The sequence below is a fragment of the Seriola dumerili genome, unplaced genomic scaffold, assembly GCF_002260705.1.
Source record: "Seriola dumerili isolate Sdu_G_001 unplaced genomic scaffold, Sdu_1.0 BDQW01000088.1, whole genome shotgun sequence".
Taxonomy (NCBI): Eukaryota; Metazoa; Chordata; class Actinopteri; order Carangiformes; family Carangidae; genus Seriola; species Seriola dumerili.
Genome location: NW_019174343.1, coordinates 7,211,588 through 7,231,060, shown reverse-complemented (window position 1 = coordinate 7,231,060; position 19,473 = coordinate 7,211,588). Strand labels below are relative to the sequence as shown.

General features: G+C 41.6%; 1 protein-coding gene across 4 annotated transcripts in view; it reads right to left on the bottom strand.

Moving 5' to 3' along the window:
• Window positions 1-2,302: 2,302 nt before the first annotated feature.
• Window positions 2,303-19,473, bottom strand: part of LOC111221565 (semaphorin-3F-like) — a 65,543-nt gene continuing 48,372 nt past the window's right edge. For 2 of the 4 annotated variants that reach the window (XM_022745013.1, XM_022745015.1), the window contains 12 exons: window positions 16,895-17,014; window positions 16,548-16,687; window positions 15,255-15,369; window positions 9,543-9,612; window positions 9,306-9,450; window positions 8,859-9,081; window positions 7,639-7,727; window positions 7,425-7,466; window positions 6,316-6,473; window positions 5,863-5,945; window positions 5,423-5,556; window positions 2,303-3,686 (listed from right to left, as the gene is read on the bottom strand). In XM_022745013.1, coding sequence (XP_022600734.1) covers window positions 3,234-3,686; window positions 5,423-5,556; window positions 5,863-5,945; window positions 6,316-6,473; window positions 7,425-7,466; window positions 7,639-7,727; window positions 8,859-9,081; window positions 9,306-9,450; window positions 9,543-9,612; window positions 15,255-15,369; window positions 16,548-16,687; window positions 16,895-17,014 — 1,772 coding nt within the window. In that variant the 3' untranslated portion in view covers window positions 2,303-3,233. The remainder of the gene's footprint in view (window positions 3,687-5,422; window positions 5,557-5,862; window positions 5,946-6,315; window positions 6,474-7,424; window positions 7,467-7,638; window positions 7,728-8,858; window positions 9,082-9,305; window positions 9,451-9,542; window positions 9,613-15,254; window positions 15,370-16,547; window positions 16,688-16,894; window positions 17,015-19,473) is intronic. The other 2 variants (XM_022745014.1, XM_022745016.1) reach the window with 1 other exon arrangement.

Genomic DNA, 19,473 nt, shown 5'->3' with positions numbered 1-19,473 from the left:
ATTTTATGTTTTATCTTTAAGTTCTGAAGACAGGCTGATTTTAATGTTTTAATCATGGACTAAAAGAAATATTAGCCTCTACATGCTAATATCACCTGCACATTAGCCAATGTCAACCAGGTTGTTACGTAATTTTGAATACCTTGCTCATGTAGCTCACACAATGCAAGAAAAGAATATTTAGCTAGTGGTTTTTACCTGATAAACAACTTTATGTTGCCATTATTAAGACCTGAGCTATTAAAAGTAAAAGTGAAAGGTTTCAAATCTGGTTACATTCATTTAGCAGGAAGACCGCTAATGGAGGGAACGCACATTATGCCTGGGGACTCTACTCTAGCTTTTCCAATTGGGTGGGATCCCCCAGACGCAAGTAAGGGATGTTTTTTACACCGGATGTGTTTACTACATCTCCTACTGCCACATGTCAAAATGGCTTCCATAAAAAGTCTCATTGGCTGCCATTGACTTGTAAAAGAAGAAATAAATGAGATTCTAAGATGAAAAGTAAAACTAGTTATGTTAACAATTATGTTAATGCAGATAGAATACATCATGTACAATAACTGTTTTCTCAATGGCTTGTTGTACTATACTTCATCACTGACCAGATAAAAATGCGGGATGGTCTGTTTATTGAGATTTGTTAAAGGTAGAATGTCTTTGGACATTTTGTTGAGAAATGAGTATTGTTTAACAACCCTAGATAAATCTCCTGCAGGTATATTCTGATTATCTACTTAAGTATAAAAATCTGTGTTAATGAACCTTTAAACTGATCAAGCCTCATCTGTCATTAACTGATGGGGGTTAGGTTTTAACATAATCCATATCTATTAGGCCCAGAGGTACAGACAGAACAAATCTCTTCCTGTGTCCTTTCATAACCAGTAGATCCATTACAAACACAAATGCAATGTGTATGTTTTATACAAATGTGCATACATATCTCTTTAACAGGTACAACTTTATTCCAAGGATCCAGAGGGTTCTGGGCAGAACATGGAAAACATCCAGTATCAAGCCAATCACAATGAAGGGGGGGAGCATTCCATTCTTATAAAATATAGAGCTTTAATTTATTAGTCAGCAACAACAATGGAAAGGGAAGATAAAGTAATTTACACAAGTCATTACAATAACATCACCTCTGTGCATTTAGTGTTTTTTCTTTTTTTTCATAAAGTCTGATGATGCAAAAAATACAAAACAAACAAAAACACTCAAAAACTAAAGACACATTTTTAAAAATACCAACAAATTGTACAACCTCTCTTTGCATTTTTTTTTTTTTTTTTTTTTTTTTTTTTTTTTTTTTGCTGTAGAAACCCCTGGTCTCATTTGGAGGAGACAATCAGGAGCTGTGATTGATTCTGGGAATGCAGACAAATCCCAACTTGAGGAGCAGATACAGATACCCCTATATGAATTATGGATGCAAACTTCCCAGAGGCGTTCATGCTGACTTTCATATGGCCTGAATAGAAGCTAGACCAGGTGTGTTAAAAGCCACTTTCCCAGTTGTATAGTCTTATACATGAAACTCCATTAATTCACGTCTTGGGGAACTGCTGTACTAATATTTTTAATAGAATAGTAGAACCTTTGCTCACTTCATGTCATTATCATTATCAATATGTCATTATTGTGCTATTATGTGCTGTCCAAACACATAAGCAAGATTCACTTTGCCAGAACTAAATTTATGCCAATGAAAAAATGCATCATGCTTCATACAGGGGTGTATTTGAAATGAGGGCATCTTTAAAGCATTTGTTTTCCCCATGTTGCTGTACTGAGAACGTCCCTCAGACCGTACTGTACACCCGTAGAGATGAAGAACAGAAAAAAAAATAAAACGACCACACAGTATCTTATCAGAATTACAGTACAAATACAGGTTCATGCACACAATGAAAGCCAGCTTCCCAATATTTTGGTTAGTGTCACAACATTGTTACAATGCTCTGTTGTGTATATGGGCAATTATTTTTTTTCCACATATGAATGTCAAAGGAAGAAAGAACAAAAGATGTCTTGTGTGCTCAAAGCTAACAACTACTGCTTGATCTGGGCACCTCTTTCATTTTAAACTGGATTTGTTTTTATACAATAGTCAACTATACCTTGCCCGAGTGTGCTTGTTGCATTTGGCCCCAGCCAATGTCCCTTGAAAGTAAAAGAATAATGCCCTTTGTGCAAAACCTTGACCCCTTTTATTGCACCTCACTCTCAGTTCAAAGGATGTTTGCATTAGAAAAGAACCCAACCATTATAATGCCAGATAGATTTTATCAAAAAAAAAAAAAAAATGATCTGATGCTTGCTTCTTTCAGTTATGACTCATTTTCAAACTTGAGTTCATTGAGCTACAGGTTACTCAGAGTAGAGTACAAGTGAGAAATTTGTCATTCTTTTGTTTTGCAAATGTTATTCTCCTCAATTAGATTTAGCATCTGGGCTGACATGTAGCAAAGATGCTGAATCATTTTGAAATCAATCCTCAAATCGAGAAGGGAATAGAGGGAAAAAAACAAGCATCAGCTTTCTATTAAAAGGCCCAATTGCAACATAGGTTCCTGTGGAGAAAGTACTGTTTCCCCACAATAATTGGGACCATGTGTCGATGGTCCCCTTGCATTATTAAGTCTCTGTCTGCATGCAGCCACGAGGAGGTTGCACCACCGGCGTTCCTGAAGTGTCCAGAAATAAAAGAGCCCTGGCATCGAGTCAAAGCAAGCAAGAAACAAAAGAGATCCCATCACCCCTTTATCAACAACTCATTTCCCCGTCACAGAGAGCCTCTCGTAGCTCACTCCTAACAGCTTACATGCCTGATAACACATTCCAAACAGTCGCCAAAGGTCATATGATGCTGACAAATGAGTTTTTGTAATGACAGTAACAGCAACAATAAAATTAACAACATCAATAATAACAATAATATTTGCCCCAAAGGTACCTATACACAAAGAGCATGTTTTTTCTATAAGTACAAAGAAATCCACAGAATGATGCTATATACAACCTACAATAAATACTGTGTATCATATATCTTACTGTTTGAGAGGATGTATGTGGGGTTTTGTTTGTAAGCCTCTTTTTTCTCAGTTTGCTTTTTTTTCCGGTTTGTGGATTTTTTTCACGTAGCTACTCTCAATGAGTCTCTCCCAGTTTTCACAGGGTGGTGGGGGAAGGTGGTTGAGGGTGTTTCAGACACAAAGCTGGGCTCCTCATGTCTCTACCTCCTCCTGCTCCTCATTCTCCTCCCCCTCCCCGTGATGCCGGCGGTTGCGGGGCTTCTTCTGCTCCTTGAGCTCCTTCAGGTCTTTGGCCTTGAGGGCTCCCAGCAGCGGGTCTCCGAACTGCCAGTAGTCTTGGCAGTACTGATTGATCAGGCTCATCTCTGGCTGGCTCAGGATGGTCAGCAGGTCCTTGTACTGGCCTGCGCTGGGGGTCCACTGGGTGCTGCTGGAGTGGAGAGCAGACGGCACCAGCCCTCCCCCGCCCTCCACCAGCACGCTGTTGACGGCCCGGCTCGACAGCACCACCAACTGCAGCTTCACCAGAGTGTGTTTGAAGTTCTTCTCAGTGGCTGTGCACTGGTACATGCCGGAGTCAGAGGGCTGCAGAGACCGCAGGAGCAGACCTTGCTCTGTCTTTAAAACCCGACCATCAGAACGCATCTGCAGAGACAGAGAGACAAACAGCTGATCAAACACCTGAGGTGTGACGTATGTGTACCAGTTTATTATAGATGTGGGTGTTAACTCCACCAGAAGTTGTTAGAAATCATCTGCACAACTCATACTAAATGGAATCAAACTCCATATATATACAAAATAAAATTTGAAAGACAATATTTTAATCATATGGCAAATGCCATTAAAAATAAAGGAAACAATAAAAGAAAAAAGTTATTCTGAGTAACTGTTTATGGTCGAGGTAGACGCAGGGCAGGAAGTTTTAACAGTGGCAAAATACAAGTCAGGACTGGTACTGGACCATAATGCACAATATTTCTGTCAAATCTGGAGGTAGTGTATACAGTATGTATACTGTAACAGGAGGAGGTCCAAAAGAGAAGTTTCGATGAAAATAGTGCCAGAAAAAAAAAAAAATAGAAATTTAGACAGCTATTAACAAAAATCTGAAAAGCTCTTTTGACCATTTTGCACTTTTGAGATGCTCCCTAACTTCATCTCAGTTTCCCATCATGCAAGAGGCCAGGCTTCAGTACTGGATCCCATGGTAAAAATAGCACCTGTGCAAAATCATTCAAGCTTTATCCTTCACAACATAATGAATCTGGTGAACTATATACACACTTTGTGTTTATAGCCTCTAGACTGTTTACATTTTGGCATATCTGTATCTGTCATTGAAAGTCCTGCTACTTCAGCCATTAGCAGTTCCTGTTCACACTGTACAGCCAACTGGATTAATGAAGATTTAGGGGCATTTGCCCTCTAGGACATTAGAGAACCTATTTCCACAGTAAAAGAGTGGGTTACAAGTGTAAGTATAATGTTTCTGGGTTTTGATTTGACTGAGTTATGAAGAAGTAGTGCAATGTTTGGTGGCACATAAATCAATCATATGATAGGTCAGTGAGGGGAGGGGGGTAAAAGACTATTCTCGCAAAACCTTGGATCCTGTAGGTATCTGTTTAGAGTCCATATCTGAATAATGTTCTCATATTTGTTTCCATTCCTTCTACCTTGGGCTGTATGGTGGATTAATATCTTTTATTTAAAAAAAAGGGGGACAAAAAGATCAATTTGAATGTAGTCAGACAGTAAGCAGTTGTGTAACTCTATGATTTCATTCCTTTCTGTACATCTACACTCAGGAATCTGAATAGGTGACGACAGCTTTTTTTGTTCTGAATTTGATGTGCAAGGCAGCAGCAAAGTCGGTTTCTGCTGGTGGGAATAGAGACCATCCAACAGAATAGTCAATAAAAGACAGGCAGCAACACTACATAGCTACACAATAAAACTTTAACTAGTGCCTCAGGGTTGTATATCATAGCAGAGGGCTTTTTCACAGCTCCCCTTTATGTGTCCTTCCCTTGGGCCTGAGGACAGTGGAGGTCTGCGAGAGAAATCAGGCATCGCTCAATCAGAGCCTGAGACATTTAATCATGTTAACACATAATCTGAAAAGAATTACACTGGACTCATTTTTCACGTGTGTCATACTGAGTATACATGGCCAGCTCCCCATGACAACAAAGTAACAAAATGAAATGAAATACTGTGGTGGTTGTGTCCAAAAGAAATTATTCATGTTGATCTGTGGAAATACTCATCCATGTCAGAAAAGTTCAAGCTAATTCAATTGATATTAAACTACCCCATAATACAACAAGCTTAGATACCCATAAACTTTGAGAAATATACACTGTGTGGTGGCTCACCTCTTTCCTGCGGTCGCTGTTGTCTCTCTGCAGATGCCATTTGATGACAGCATGTGGAGAGCGGGCCTGACACTCCAGGAAGGTACTGCTTCCCTCCACCCCGTACTGCACCATCTCCAGAGTGTTCCTATTGGCTGCAGGGCAGAGAGAGACAGGGATTTCCATGGCAACCAAAACACTCATTACCATGAGCTCCTCAGGACCAAAATCTCAGTTGTGGTAAAAATCAAAGTCCTTCTAGCAACACGGCTTCCACAGATTACCATAAAGCTGCCAGTCATACAGTCATTACAGCCCATAACAGTGGAAACCTTGAACCGTTTGGAGGCAGCAACAATGAGCCTTGTCATTATTTCCAACCCTCTGAGTTCATTAATGAAGAAATAGAAGCAATAAAAGCAGAAAAGAAAACTCAAGAGGTTGAGGATCATGCGTCTTACCGTTGGAGTTGAAGCCTCGGCACTGGCGGATGGGGTTCCCGTACTTGACGTCCTGCCTCCGGCTACGTCTAAAGGGGTCAGACCAGTATTGCCGAATAAGGAGAGAAAACATCATAAAGCAACCGCAAGCCATTCAAAGCCATTCAACAATACATGAAGCCATTGAAGTGTTCAATTCAAACAGAGGTAACCACAAACCACCACCCCATCGTGTTATTATGTCACTGCAATATGCAAATTTACATCATTTACTGTTTATATAATCATTAGTGTATTGTTAACCACAGTTCAACCAAACATCATGATGAACATATCACTGATACAGATTGGAGTGCAATTTAAAACAGCCATTCAGCCGCAGTCTAATTCATCATTCAACACAGCAGTCCAGTCAGTCAGTTAGTTAGTTGTGAAGTTAGTGTAACTCGTGCTGTCACTGCTGTTGGTGCTCACCTCTTCTGCGAGGCGGAGTAACGGGAGCAGGACTTGCCATCCCAGGCGCAGTAGGGATCTCTGGCCAGGCAGCAGTCAGCACAGGCCTCGCCGTACACGTCGCACCGGTGGAGAGCCAGCTGTGTCAGGCCTACCACAGAGGACACATACAGCTGTTGCTGTTGAGGGAAAGAAAAGGAAGAAATGGCGTTAAACACAACACTGGACAACACTTTGATACTGAAATTGAGCCAAATATATGAAGGAAAATAGTGGCCATTACTAAAATTCTCAATAGTCGATTTCAAAAACATTCATTCCAAGTGTATTTTTAGGGTTCACAAATTTAGACAGAAAATGACAGGGCCCAATATTCAAAATTTGTATTCAAGCTGCTATAATCCAGTGAGCTCAAGTTGGATCTAAAAATGCAAAGTCAAGCCAAAAAATATCTGGTTTCTGAAAAAGGCTTAGACACTTAAAGGCTGGCAATTTTCTATGTTTGCAAATTATAAATATAATCAGGAAGTTTGGAAGTCTTTGAAATTGTACAACTTGAAAGTGACAATTGAAGACCACTGCTTTTCAAAGTAAAACATCTAAGTCCTATAAATTCAGTGTGATTAAATTAATCACAATTAAGTATTTGCTTCCATTAGAAGACCTAATGAACCCATGTGGATGTAATGAGATGAGACTAAAACGTACTCCTGCTCTGTGCTGAAACAGCAGCACGGCTCTGGATCATCTGGGAGAATACTGAGCTCATCTCTATCAAGTTGCCATCAATTTTATGATCAGCTGTTCAAATTCATCAGTTTGGCAGGCTGTGTGTAATACTAACTCTCTGTCTGAAGACTGATGTCATAACATGAAGGAAAGGCCAAGTCTTTTATTCACTTTGAAAGACAACGCTAAACTTTAATGTCTTTTCCACATTTCTCTCCTCATTGTCTCCCTTTGTCGTGCGTGTATTACGAGAATTATGAAGCAACAGGGAAGCACAGCTGTATACATGGAGCTTGTGACCTTTCCAGATTGTGTCATTCATTTCCTTTCTTTAGAAGGTGGCTTCTTTTCTCTATATGTCGGCATAGGTTAAGAAAATCTGTTGCACAGATAATGCTTACCCTTTTGGATGAGATCTTCATTGTTGTGATTGGAGTAGGAACCTTGATGGAGAAAATAAATTATTGTGAGCACAGTGTGTTATCTTAATAGCAGGTAGACAGCACAAAAAATGTATTATGGAGGAGGAGGGATTGAAGGACATGCAAAACAGAGAACAAAGACGGAAGTGAAAGGAGGTAAGATAAAGTATGATAGAAGAAGAGAAAGGCTTACCTTGAAAACCTCTACCTCCTCCAGGACCAGCTCCTCGGTCTGCAGATCGTCTCTGGGCAGCACGATGACTTTCTGAACTGTCCCCTTGTCTGCGGACGACAACACACACCTGTCAGCCACACACCTGCAACCTCTCACCCCTCCGACTGTCAACAGCCCCTTGGATTCCCATTTTATTCTCTCAGCAACCTCCAACAGGGGATAATCCTCATATCAACAGGCTCCACTGTACTCTTCACCTCTGTCATGTGGTTCTCTCCAGTTTAACCTTTCCTCAATGACGCGAGGCTCTGTTCCACTTAGTGTGTGTAACTGCCGCCACCATGACAAACCTCCTCTGTCATCCACAGCTTCATTCTTACCCTGATCTACTCATTTGGATGCCATAAGGCCCTCTCTGGCATGTTTGATTTCTGCAAAGAGTTCGGCATTCCTGTGAGCAGGACACCTGAGATTTATTATGGCTCCTGCATAGAGCCTCGACGCAGGGCTGAATGGCTGCCTCTGACAGCAGCTCAAAGGACGCACATTCCTCCACAGCGGCTGCCATCGCACACAAACCCATTAGTGTCCTCCCCGTAATGCACAGATGAACAAAAGAAGCGAGTTAAGAGGCGTCATGTGCAATTTGTGAGGGCTGCGCACTGTGCTGTGGCTGCTGCTGTCACCCTGAGGTCTTATTAAAGGTTCAAGCCATGCAGACAAACAGATAATCTTTCTTACACCAGTGGGCAAGATTAAGGTGATGGATATACTAACTGTAGCCCCCTCCTGCTCCTCTTCTCCTCTTCTGTTTCTTTTCTCTCCCTCCTGCTGTTGATCCACCCCTGCCCTCCAGGTACAAATCTCCTGTTGTTTACTTCATGTGAACAGAGCGAGGTACAAACCCTTTGATTGGTTAAATTTCCACTCGAGCACAAAAGGCAAGAATGCTTTTCTCTTAATGATAAATGATTGCAAACGAGACAAGCCCTCCACTTACATGGGATTTATTTCCATGGGGGGGATATTTCTTCTCCATTATTCAGCTTCCCACTGACACTGTCATTCACTATTCTCACTCTGATCAAAGGGTTCACAGGTTCATGCTGACTTCATGTTCACATTAGTCACTTAAAAATGGCCCCTAAAAAAAAGCTGACGATTTTATAAGCAGACAAAAAACAGAGATCTGACTCCTTCCCTCATTTTTATGAAATTTAAAGTTTATAAACACTCACCGGTTCCTAAGAAGAGCACTTCGTAGTTGCCGTCTGCTGCTGTCACCTGGTCCACAGTGATGGTTGTGAACTCATAGTCCACGTTGGTCCGAACCACCAGGGGGCGCTTGTGTACAGGGTACACGGCATTGTACATGGCTGGATGATTCCTCATAAAGTTAATCACCTCATCTGGATAGTCCTTAGTGGACTTCATGTTGGGGGTGAACGTACCTCCAGGGCACTGAGAGAGAAGCATTTAGAGTCTGAGTATCCATGAAATAAATGGATATAATCATATGAATAAAACATAATGAGAGCTTGTCCTGCAATAATATTTTTAGTTTAGTTTGTTCATATGGTTTCTATTTGAAGTCTAAGTCAGAGAGAAAACATCACGTTATGCCAGAAATTACTGTTATTGCTGTGGGATTTTCATGTGTAGGGTCAGTATGAGGTGAGGCTTACCGTGCCGGGGCGAGGGTAGGGGATCTTCCCAGTGTAGGCCACCCACTGGTAATTGGGACCCTCCTTGTGGGCGAAGGGTCCGTTGAAGACCATGCGGATGTCGGCCATGGAGTAGACACAAACTGCCGAGCCTTTGAAGACAGAACTGTGAAGCAGAAGAAGAGAAACGTCAGGAAAATTTATCTCAAGCCCATTATTACTGTTGTGCATATACAGCATATGTTATAGTACACTAACCCAGAGACAGAGAAGACTCCATATATCACAGGATTTTTTGTGTCCTGTGTTGGCTGTATGTAAACATCTCCTGTAAGGGAAAAAAGAGGGACCATGTCAGTGTAAAGAACGAGTGAAGGAAACATCACGCTCTGCAGCACAAGTGCTCGTCTTTACTAATATTTACACAGCTTTCAGTCAATCCAACCACTCTTAGCCAGATAGACCTTTAGGCTATACATCCCTGGAAGGAATGGAGCACTAACACAGAGGCTGAACCTTCTTTGTTGAAAACACATGGGACCAACTACTGGATTTGGATAATTAGCAAAGTGGGCTCTTGGGTTGTGTCTTTATGCTATTGTGAGATTCCCTGAAATTCATAATTGCACCATAAGAAAAAGGGTCAGGGTTCATGTGAGAATTTTCTCCGCTTCTTATTAAATGTTTGTGATTGTGGAGGACTATTTGCCTTTGGATTGGCTGTAATAGTTCATAATAAGAGTAAGCACAGCACAGTTTAGTACTTTGAGCTCAATGCTAATGACAGCATGCTAAAATGCTGATAATAACAGTGATCACATGCCGCTGCTTAGATGGTATGATGCCATGGTAACCATCTTAGTTTACCATACAAAGTATTATAAAGAGGGAGGTGTTGGATGAACAAAAAAACAAAAACAAAGATACCAGCATGCTAACATACATACACATACACATAATGACAATGCTAATACGCTGCTGCTGAATACCATGCTAACCATCTTAGTTTAGCATATCAATTATTATAAAGAGGGATAGGATAGGATAACCAAATTAAAAACAAAGATGGATGTGCATAGAGGGTAAGGTTAAGTATAGTGCAACAAGACTTAGTTTTCAGCTGCTAACAGCTCTGTGTGGGTGTATTTACAGGCACATTGGTGGTTTGAGCTAAATACAAAGTATACAAAGTATACAAAGTATAATGTTTAGCTTGTTAAATATCTTAGTTCAGTATGCTAACATACTTACATTGTACAACTAAACACAAAGTACAGCTGGAGCTAATGGGAATCTATAATTATTTTTCAAATAATTGTAGACACATTTCACCAAAAGTTGACTGACTGACAGGCCAACATTTGCTATCCTATAGAGTCATGTTGCTAGCGTGGCTTAAAACTAAAAGGAAGAGAAACATTAGCCAACAGCCTAACAGAACTAATAATAAGTAAAAACTCTTCTTCCTTCCAGAGAGCCCTGCTGCATTTCCCATATCCTGCTGACAGAAACAGTAGGTGTAAAACCACAGCCATCGACTGTGCAACAGGAAACTGAATCATTGCCTCGGGAAGGACATGTGAGGTGAAGGCTTTATTGACAAGATAACACATTTAAACCGAAACCTTGAGAGGCTATTGCACCTAACCATCCTAAACGAAGCATTCAATACAAACATAAGACACAGAGCCATAATATTTAACAGTAGGCCTTTGAATTCAAACAGTCTGGCTCTCTACAGTCTAGACTGGAGCACTGTGATTGCTGAACCTCCTGAGACAGAAAATGTGAGCATGATGTTCCGGGATTCTCCTCTTCCTGCATCCATAGTTTATGTCTTCCACTTTGAGAGAAAGGAAATATCTCTTCGCTCCCAATGGAGAACTGCATCACAGACTCTTCTGGCCAATTGTGGAGGTCTGTAAATCATGATCGCTCACGTACTCTGTCCTACAGGGCTCCGACATCGGACACTGCCTGATTTAGATCATCCTTTTGTTGATACTCAGGGAAAGGTCCAAAGAAACAAATAACAAGGAGCTAAACACGTGATGGGTGACAAGTCTCTCTCCTGTTTGGTAGGTGACCTAAATACTGGTCCCAGTAGGTATGTTCATTGCCTACAATAGGACAAGGGCCTTTGAGGGAAACAGAGAGTGTTCTCTCAACCTAGTTGTGCAGGTACATGACAGAGGAGTCAAGACGCAATCAAGAAAGTCAAGAGGCAAGTGCCGGAGAGAGAAAAACTAAAAAATATGACTATTAAGTCTTGGAAAATGTGAAACAGAAGGAGAAATAATTCAAATCCTGAAAAAAGTATACAAATTCAGATTTATGCGCTCACAGTCCCTCATAGACCAGCATGAGAAATTAGCTGTCAGACTGCTGTGCAGATAGAATGACACATGGGGGGCAAGAGCATTGTCTTTTGAATCTGAACTACTCTGAAGTGCTGGGTTCTGCTCTTGTGGACATTAGAGAATCAGTCCAGCCTTCCTCCAGGGACTGTCTACAACTGCAAGCTGTTTCCTACAGAAAAGGATAAAACTGAGAACCCTGCAGCCACATTGTCCCTTCGCCTCCAATTTAGCTACCAAATTCCCCAAAGTTACACCCACACGCACACGCACACGCACACGCATATGCACACGCACACCATCATGCCATCTTCCACAGCTGTCACAGCTGGAGCAATGTAATGGTCATGGGTTAGCATGGACCCCGCACAAGGGTCTGTCATGGGTGTCACACAACAGATGATCCTTGACATGACATACAGCCGTTGTGCTGCAGAAATTAGCGGTTTGCACGCAGGAACACACAAGTGCACGCATATGCAGAAAGATACCACCAAGGCCAACACAGAGCTATCACATACAATCGCTAAAAACAGCTCATGGCTTCAAGAAAACATGGAGGGGGGGGGGGCTACGTGATTTGCAATAAAAGCCATCCTGACAGGGCAGTGACGACTTAGCTCCGGGGGATCTTGCATGTTATTAACAGCCAGGAAAGGATCAAGATTCCTCAACCGTCTTTTCCACGCTTGTAAGGCCATAAAATCTCAGCGGCCGTACATCCCGTTTCCTCAAAGAAATTTTCTGCTTGATCAGCCTTCGGGTTTTGTCTGTTTTGTCTGTTTCTCTTTGTGTCTCTCCCTTTTTTCTCTACTTGACTCTTTTCTCTCTGAGTTTTCATCCCTCTAGCTATTGATCAGAGACCTCATCTAAAATGCATTTGTCTCTTCTATTCTTGTGATGATTATTGAAAAAAAAACCCATTATTACACTGTTTCAAATCAATTTGTCTGATACAGCCAATAAGTGTTACATATTCCAACTGTAAAAACTCCCCAGGTCTCAGGCGTGCTTTGCCACAATGTCTTTCTACATGAGACTACCAGGCCAGGAATACAGCTGGTCTGGACATTTCAACAAGCTTCTCAGTAATCACTTGTAAAGTCATTTTTAATAAAATTCTTAAAGAAAGGGGGAATGTTTAAGATTTTTTTTTAACTAAAATGTTGCGAACTTAACTTTCCAAATTTGTCCTGGCTTGAAACTGAGAGAACCAGCTAGCCAGGCTCTGTCCCCTACCAGCACCTCTAAACTCTCAAATGAACACAGTAGAGCTTGTTTGTTTAATCCATACGACTGAAGCATAAAACACACAATTTGTGATTTTACCGGAGGTTATGTTTGGAAATATTTGTTGGTCAGGCGCAGTGATTTCCTCTCCTGGTTGCAGGGAAACGTTTTGGTTTTTGAGCAGATTAAACAAACAAGACATGAAGGGTTAATCAATGAGCTTTGCAGATTTGGTTACCTCTGGACAGAGCCAGGCTTGCTGCTGCCCGACTTTCCAGTCTCTTTGCTAAAAGCTAACCGGCTGCTGACTGTAGCGTCATGTTCAACTATGAGAGTGATATCAATCTTCTCATCTAGCTCTTGGCAAAAGAAAGCGAATAAGCGTGTTTCCCAAAATGTCAAACTAATCATTTAATGACCTACATTTAGTGCGCAGTAGTTAAAGACGCATTTGCCCTTGTGAAATCCTAAAATCTCTACTTTCCTCTGTAAAGACAAACCCTCCAGTGAGAGAGCTTTATAAACATTCAAACTAGACAGTAAATGTGAAGCCATTAGCATGAAACTCAATCATATCCAATTTACTGTCCCCTCTAGTAGTCCTTGGCAGGGGTGGCTGCTCCGCAAACTGGCGTGTGCATGTGTCTCTCCTTCTCATTGGACATGTCTACGCTGTCATGCCTGTCCTTCTTCATTCACCAGTCTGTTCCGCTACACATTTACAGCCTTATCCAGGCAATATCCTGACAATCCTCATCAGCTCCAACAGATCACGACTCTCCAGCCCTCTCACAGAGCCGCTCCGCACCGCACGCCTGTGTCAACACTGACCTGACCTGTAAAGACACAACCCCCATTCGTAATGGCAAAGTGAGCCCATTCCCACTCAGAACCGCTTTCACGCCATTTTGGTGAAGTGGCCGCACACACGAAAAGGCCACAGAGTTTTTCGAGTGTGTGTCACTTTTGCAGTTGCTGAACAAAACAAAACAGCTTTTAGAACGACAGGTAGGTTGAGTTAAAAGCAAGGAGTGCCTCAGCGAGATAAAGAGACAAAAAATAACTATCATCAGATTCAACAGTCATGGCACTTTTCATTCTTGAGATTAGTTCAGAGTAACAGTAGCCTCACGCATCAGTCCCTTATCACTCTGTGGCTCTATTTTAAACCAGTGAGACAGAAAGAGATTCCTCTGGAGAGGCTCATAGTCTCACACAGTCACAGACATTCCTGCTCGGTGATCTGATCTCCCCGCCATCAGGCCACTCCCCCTCCCTCCCCTAACACACACACATAAAAAAACAGACACTTTTGTTTAAGACATCTTGAAAGAAAATGACAACTACAGCAGTGGGACTGCGCGTGTGTCATTCACATTACAGTATGCCGTAATGCTGGGCCATATGATGGGAGTGGGTTGCCATATGGGCGAAGAACTGAGCTCTGGTGTGTGTGTGTGTGTGTGTGTGTGTCTGTGTGTGTATAGTACACCCTTGGCAGGTGCTGTAGTAGAAACATCAGACCCTGCAGTGGACTGTTCTCTACTTAATATTTCAGATGTGATCATACATGACAGGAACCTGAAAATGAATATGTCTGAGATAAATCCAGTCGTGTCATTTTTGTACTTTTTCTTTGCCATTCGATACCGACTGTCAAAATGATTAACGACACAAAGAAGAGATTTGGTTTCTTTTAAAAAACAGGGTGGAACAAAAGGTCTTGGCTAAGGATGTATTAATAATACTAATAATACTATTAATCCTATAGAAAAAGTGGTATTTCTTTGTTAAAAAAATGTACTACTTCACTGATTGACATAATCATTTACATTTATCCATTTATAACATAACATAATATAGATCTCATGAAATAAGGTGTTAAGAGCTGAAAAAAGTAGTCGATTAGTGGATAGACAGAAAAAATAATTGGAAACTGGTTTGATAATCAAAAGCATGTATAGGTATTTTATTTGCAAAAACACCAATGATTCTCTTGTTCTAGCTTCTCCAATGTGGTTTGAGGCTTCTCCTTGTCTTATATGATAGTAAACTAAATTTGTTTGGGTTTTGGACTTTCTACCTTTTTCTGACATTTTATAGAAATCAATTTTTTTGAAATCAATTGTTTGTTGCAGCCCTTGATGTGTTTGATGTAATCTGTCAGAAAAAGAAAAATCCAAGAAAAAGACATCACAGTGCTGACAGCATGTTTGATTGACAAGGAAGTCAATACACCCCCCCCCCCCCCCCCCCCCCCCCCCACACACACACACACACACACACACACACACCCACACCAAGTGACCTACCCATCACCCTTTCAGCTGAAAACAGTTAGAGGAACCACAGCATGATCTGGTCCAAAGGGTTTTGTACTCACGGAGCTCGTCGAAGTGCGTCTCCATGCCGTCGGCCCCGGGCACCGAGCAGATGAGCCTGGCCTTCAGGAAGGTGCTCCACTTGTTGACCAGACAGCAGTGGCCTCCGTCATCATTCTGTATTTGAAAGGGTGAAGTAGACACAGAACAGTTTCTCCATCACTCGCTCATACTCACATCCTCCTCTGTCCTCCTACTGAAAACAAACCCAGGTGGAGCCACCCACACACACACACACAGACAGACAGACAGACACACACACACAAACGCACACACACTATACATGTTGGTTTGCAAAACCGGGAAGCTAAAAGGAGGGAGGGGGGATGAGATGGTAAACACTGTCTCCTCCTATTTAGACACGTCCATCTGTGCTGGAGCGAGGCCAGAATCCATCCCAGTAAGAAAGAGCGGAGACCAGTATGTGCTTCCAGAGCCACCATCTTCAGAGAATGTCACACTTTGATGAGAAATCACATATATTTTCATATTTCAATTTAAAAAGGAGGGAGGTTGTGCACTTTTGGGAGTGGAAATGTTTCCATACTTTGCAGTGTAATTACAGTACGGCTGAGTGTGTTTCAGGGTGCAGAGAATGGCAGTAAGAGTATCCAGATGTGTGGCGAAGTAAGAATGACGGGCCCGGGTCTCTGGAGGCCGAGGCCGAGCCCGCTGAGAGAGGGATGAGTGTTTGTGTGCCGGGTCAGCGCCTGACCCCCTCAAATAAATACAACGGTGAACAGCTGAGGCGACGAGCACACGTACGGCACATTTTTTCACTCATACTCGTACTCATATACCCACTGTAATGTTCACACATGCACGCACGCCTTCTCCTACAGCGCACGCACACTGTCGGCTCAGAAAGATGCCCCGCAAGCTTGAGCTCTGAGACATTTTGTTGCTCGCTTTGTATTTCTACGGCACACAGGCCTTTGTGGAGGGCGTCTAGTTTAACAGGACTTAAAAAAGGGGCAGCGAGTTTTTCTCTTCTCTGTACACTAAAAGCTTCAAGTGTTTTAGGGCTACCAGGGAGAAGAGGTCAGGAGATCACGGGGTCAGAGCTCAGAGGGCAACCTCACAGACAGAGGGATTCATTGTAGACAGGAGGGTTAAAGACACATGTGGATTCCAGCACATCAGCGTTGGCCAAATACTTGTCCCGCGCCCGTAAACATTCAAGCGCAGTGGGTGACTCGCCTCAGGAGACTCGAGCCTGTTTTCCATATCGATGCAGGTTTTCTTTTCATTATGTTTACACCCTAAAATAAACACACTCCTCAATGTGTACACACCAGGCAGATGCGTCCTATGCGGGACTGGGTCACAGGACTCTGGCCCATCTCGGAGGACTTCTCCCGGAAGAAGAAATACAGCTTGTCGTCATTTCTCTCCGCGCTGTCGGGGATGAGGTGAACGCGGATGAAAGTGGGGTCTGTGGGGAGAAGAAATCATGACTAAACTGTCAGCATTTCCTGTTTTGTTGAATGACTGTAAACACATGCGTGCACCAGGATCTTTACATTTCAGCTCTGCATTTGGAGCCGTGTTTGGATTATATATTATAAAGTCATGCAAGAAAACTATGTATAAACTGGATGAAGGCCCTATGTATCGTTTACAGGCTAAATAGCACATTTACCATTCAGCCATCTGGAGTTATACTGATCTGTTCGCATGGCAGTCTTTGTCCCCAAAGTACGGAAAATGGCAGAGTCTGTTCCCATAAAGTCAACATAGACCCCAGCATACAGTTCACCATCTGAGAAAGAGAGAAAACAGCTCAGTTTAGCGAAATTCCTTGGGTCTGACATTTCTCCAACGCCACCCTTGACACTAAATACCAAAGGTTTTGTTTCAAAAAGTATATTTAGAGCCGAATATCACAGGACTCTTCATTCCATTAAAAAAAAAACATAATCATTTACACATTAGCCTTCATCTAGACACGCAGTGGTCAGGATTATTATTTTCATCTCCTTATTCATAATTAACATTCTCATAATTTATGACACTTTAGTTTCCTTAAATTTCCTACAAAAGAACTGAGATTTAATTTTAATAACGTTTTCTGGAAAGGACCATGTCGTTTGTTATTAACTACTGGGAAATTGGAAACTGTGTTTATTTGACTATTTGCTAAGGCCTGCCCCTGCTCATTACTGTTACTACACCTGTCAGTCTTTTCCTTCTTCCTATTCTACCACAGCACATGATTAGTAAACTAATGCAAGCTCCTCATTTCAATCAAACAAATTATTACCTGTAGCTAGCTAGCGGAGATGAAACCCACGCTAATGACAAAAGTATGGAAGTCTGTTTCCAGCCAACATTTTAATGTTTCAATCTAACTCATTTTAAAACAAGAAGCCTGTACACAATGTGCAACATGTAATACGGAAGGTAAAAAGTCACTAAGTGATGATTCATGGAAATAAAGGACAACATTGTTCATGTATTTCATGATAGAAATACCACAGTTAGCACAGTACAAATAATAATAATAATAATTATAATAATAATAATAATAATAAATATAATCCTAATAAATTATAATAGTAAAATTGTGATTGAACTGTTGTTCAAGCAATTATGTCAAACAGCGATTTACAAAATAAAAGTATTTGATTATGAGGATCAACCAAGTCCGATATTCCAGTCCTGAACAAATAACCTTTATAATGTGACCTTTAACCTGTCCAGATAATGTAGTTGACTAATAACATGCCCTTTACCTTCAGAAATAGCATTAAGTTACTTAAGTGCAGGAAGTAAGCCAGTTAGCCAGACATGCTTACATTTGTGGCTTATGTAAGAGCAGATAAACACACTGCTTAATCATCCCTAACACTTCCTTAATTCAATTTAATAATGGCAGGAACTTCTTTTACTAAGTTTTACCTAAGTTTTAATCAGTGCACAGCAGGTGAGCTGAGTAAAACATTGACATTTTGTTGTAGTTGTCACTGCAGACAAGAATTAGGCCTCAACTTAACAAATATACACAATTAAGTTTTCAATAATGAATGAATGTTTTCTGGGATTAAAGCTGATCTCTGTTGCTTTCTCCTGTCATTAAGAGTTTAGCATTTCTTTCAAGGAACTTCCTGTGGAAACTGACAACTGCTAGTAAACCTCTGCTGACTATTTAACCACTTAATCATTTTCTGGCTCTTCATTTGGTTCTCGCCTTAAAAAATAAAATAAGTGCAGTACGTTGACTGCCTCCCTTTATTTTCCTCGTATTCAGTCTCCTTTTACATTGTTCTTTCTTTGAGACTATCATTAAAAACTTAGAGGAGATGTAAAATATATCATTACAGAACCCAGCGGTCACACAGCCCTCACCTGCACTCCATAAACACATAAAATATGAGCACATCCATGTGTGCAGACTGACAAATGTACACAACAGCCTTGTTAAGCCACAGGAAGGCAAGGTGTTGGTCCTCCAGCTGCTGTCAGGGCCCCACTGGAGAGCAGGTGTGACTGTCAGAGCTCTTAGGATGGAGTACAGAGACAGCAGGAGGTAGAGCAGAGGAAACAAAAAACACTGTCCTACCACCATTATATTCAATGTCATGGTCCTCGGCAGAGCTACATGGAGATTGATGACACATCATTAAAATGTCCATGGATGATGGGATGTCTAATGTGGTGGAGAGCTGAGCAGTAAGTGGTCAGTGGTAAATCTATTGCTGTGGTACAGGGTTCTTAATCCCTATCAACACTAACAACAGCGTCCCTTGTACGATGCTAACTGGTGGAGGTGGGAGTTAAATCCATCTTGGATGACAGCACTGGTTCCATACTGGTCAGCTGGCACTGTGCTAATGTGGGAAAGCAGTGCCAGTGATTTACACCCGCTGTCTCACCCCGCAGAGAGATCGGCTTTCACTGGTGGCAACTGTGGGGTCTGGACCTGACTGAGTGACCTTGGGCAAAGGGACAGAGGACACTGACTTCATGAGTACTACAGCAGATGATAAGTTACAGTTTCCAGACTGGGCCTTGTTACATATTATTTTACTGAATCATGATGGATAGATACTGAGTGAAAATGGAGATATTCAGAGGTGTTACTCAATTAAAGTAGATCACCTGATTTATTTTTGATATTTTGGTCCATTGACTTTCCTCGAATATCACAGGCTTCCAGAGAAGCTTCAGTGCTGCTTAGATTCTCCAAATCTGTGTAAGCCTGCTGGTGGGATGGCTGAT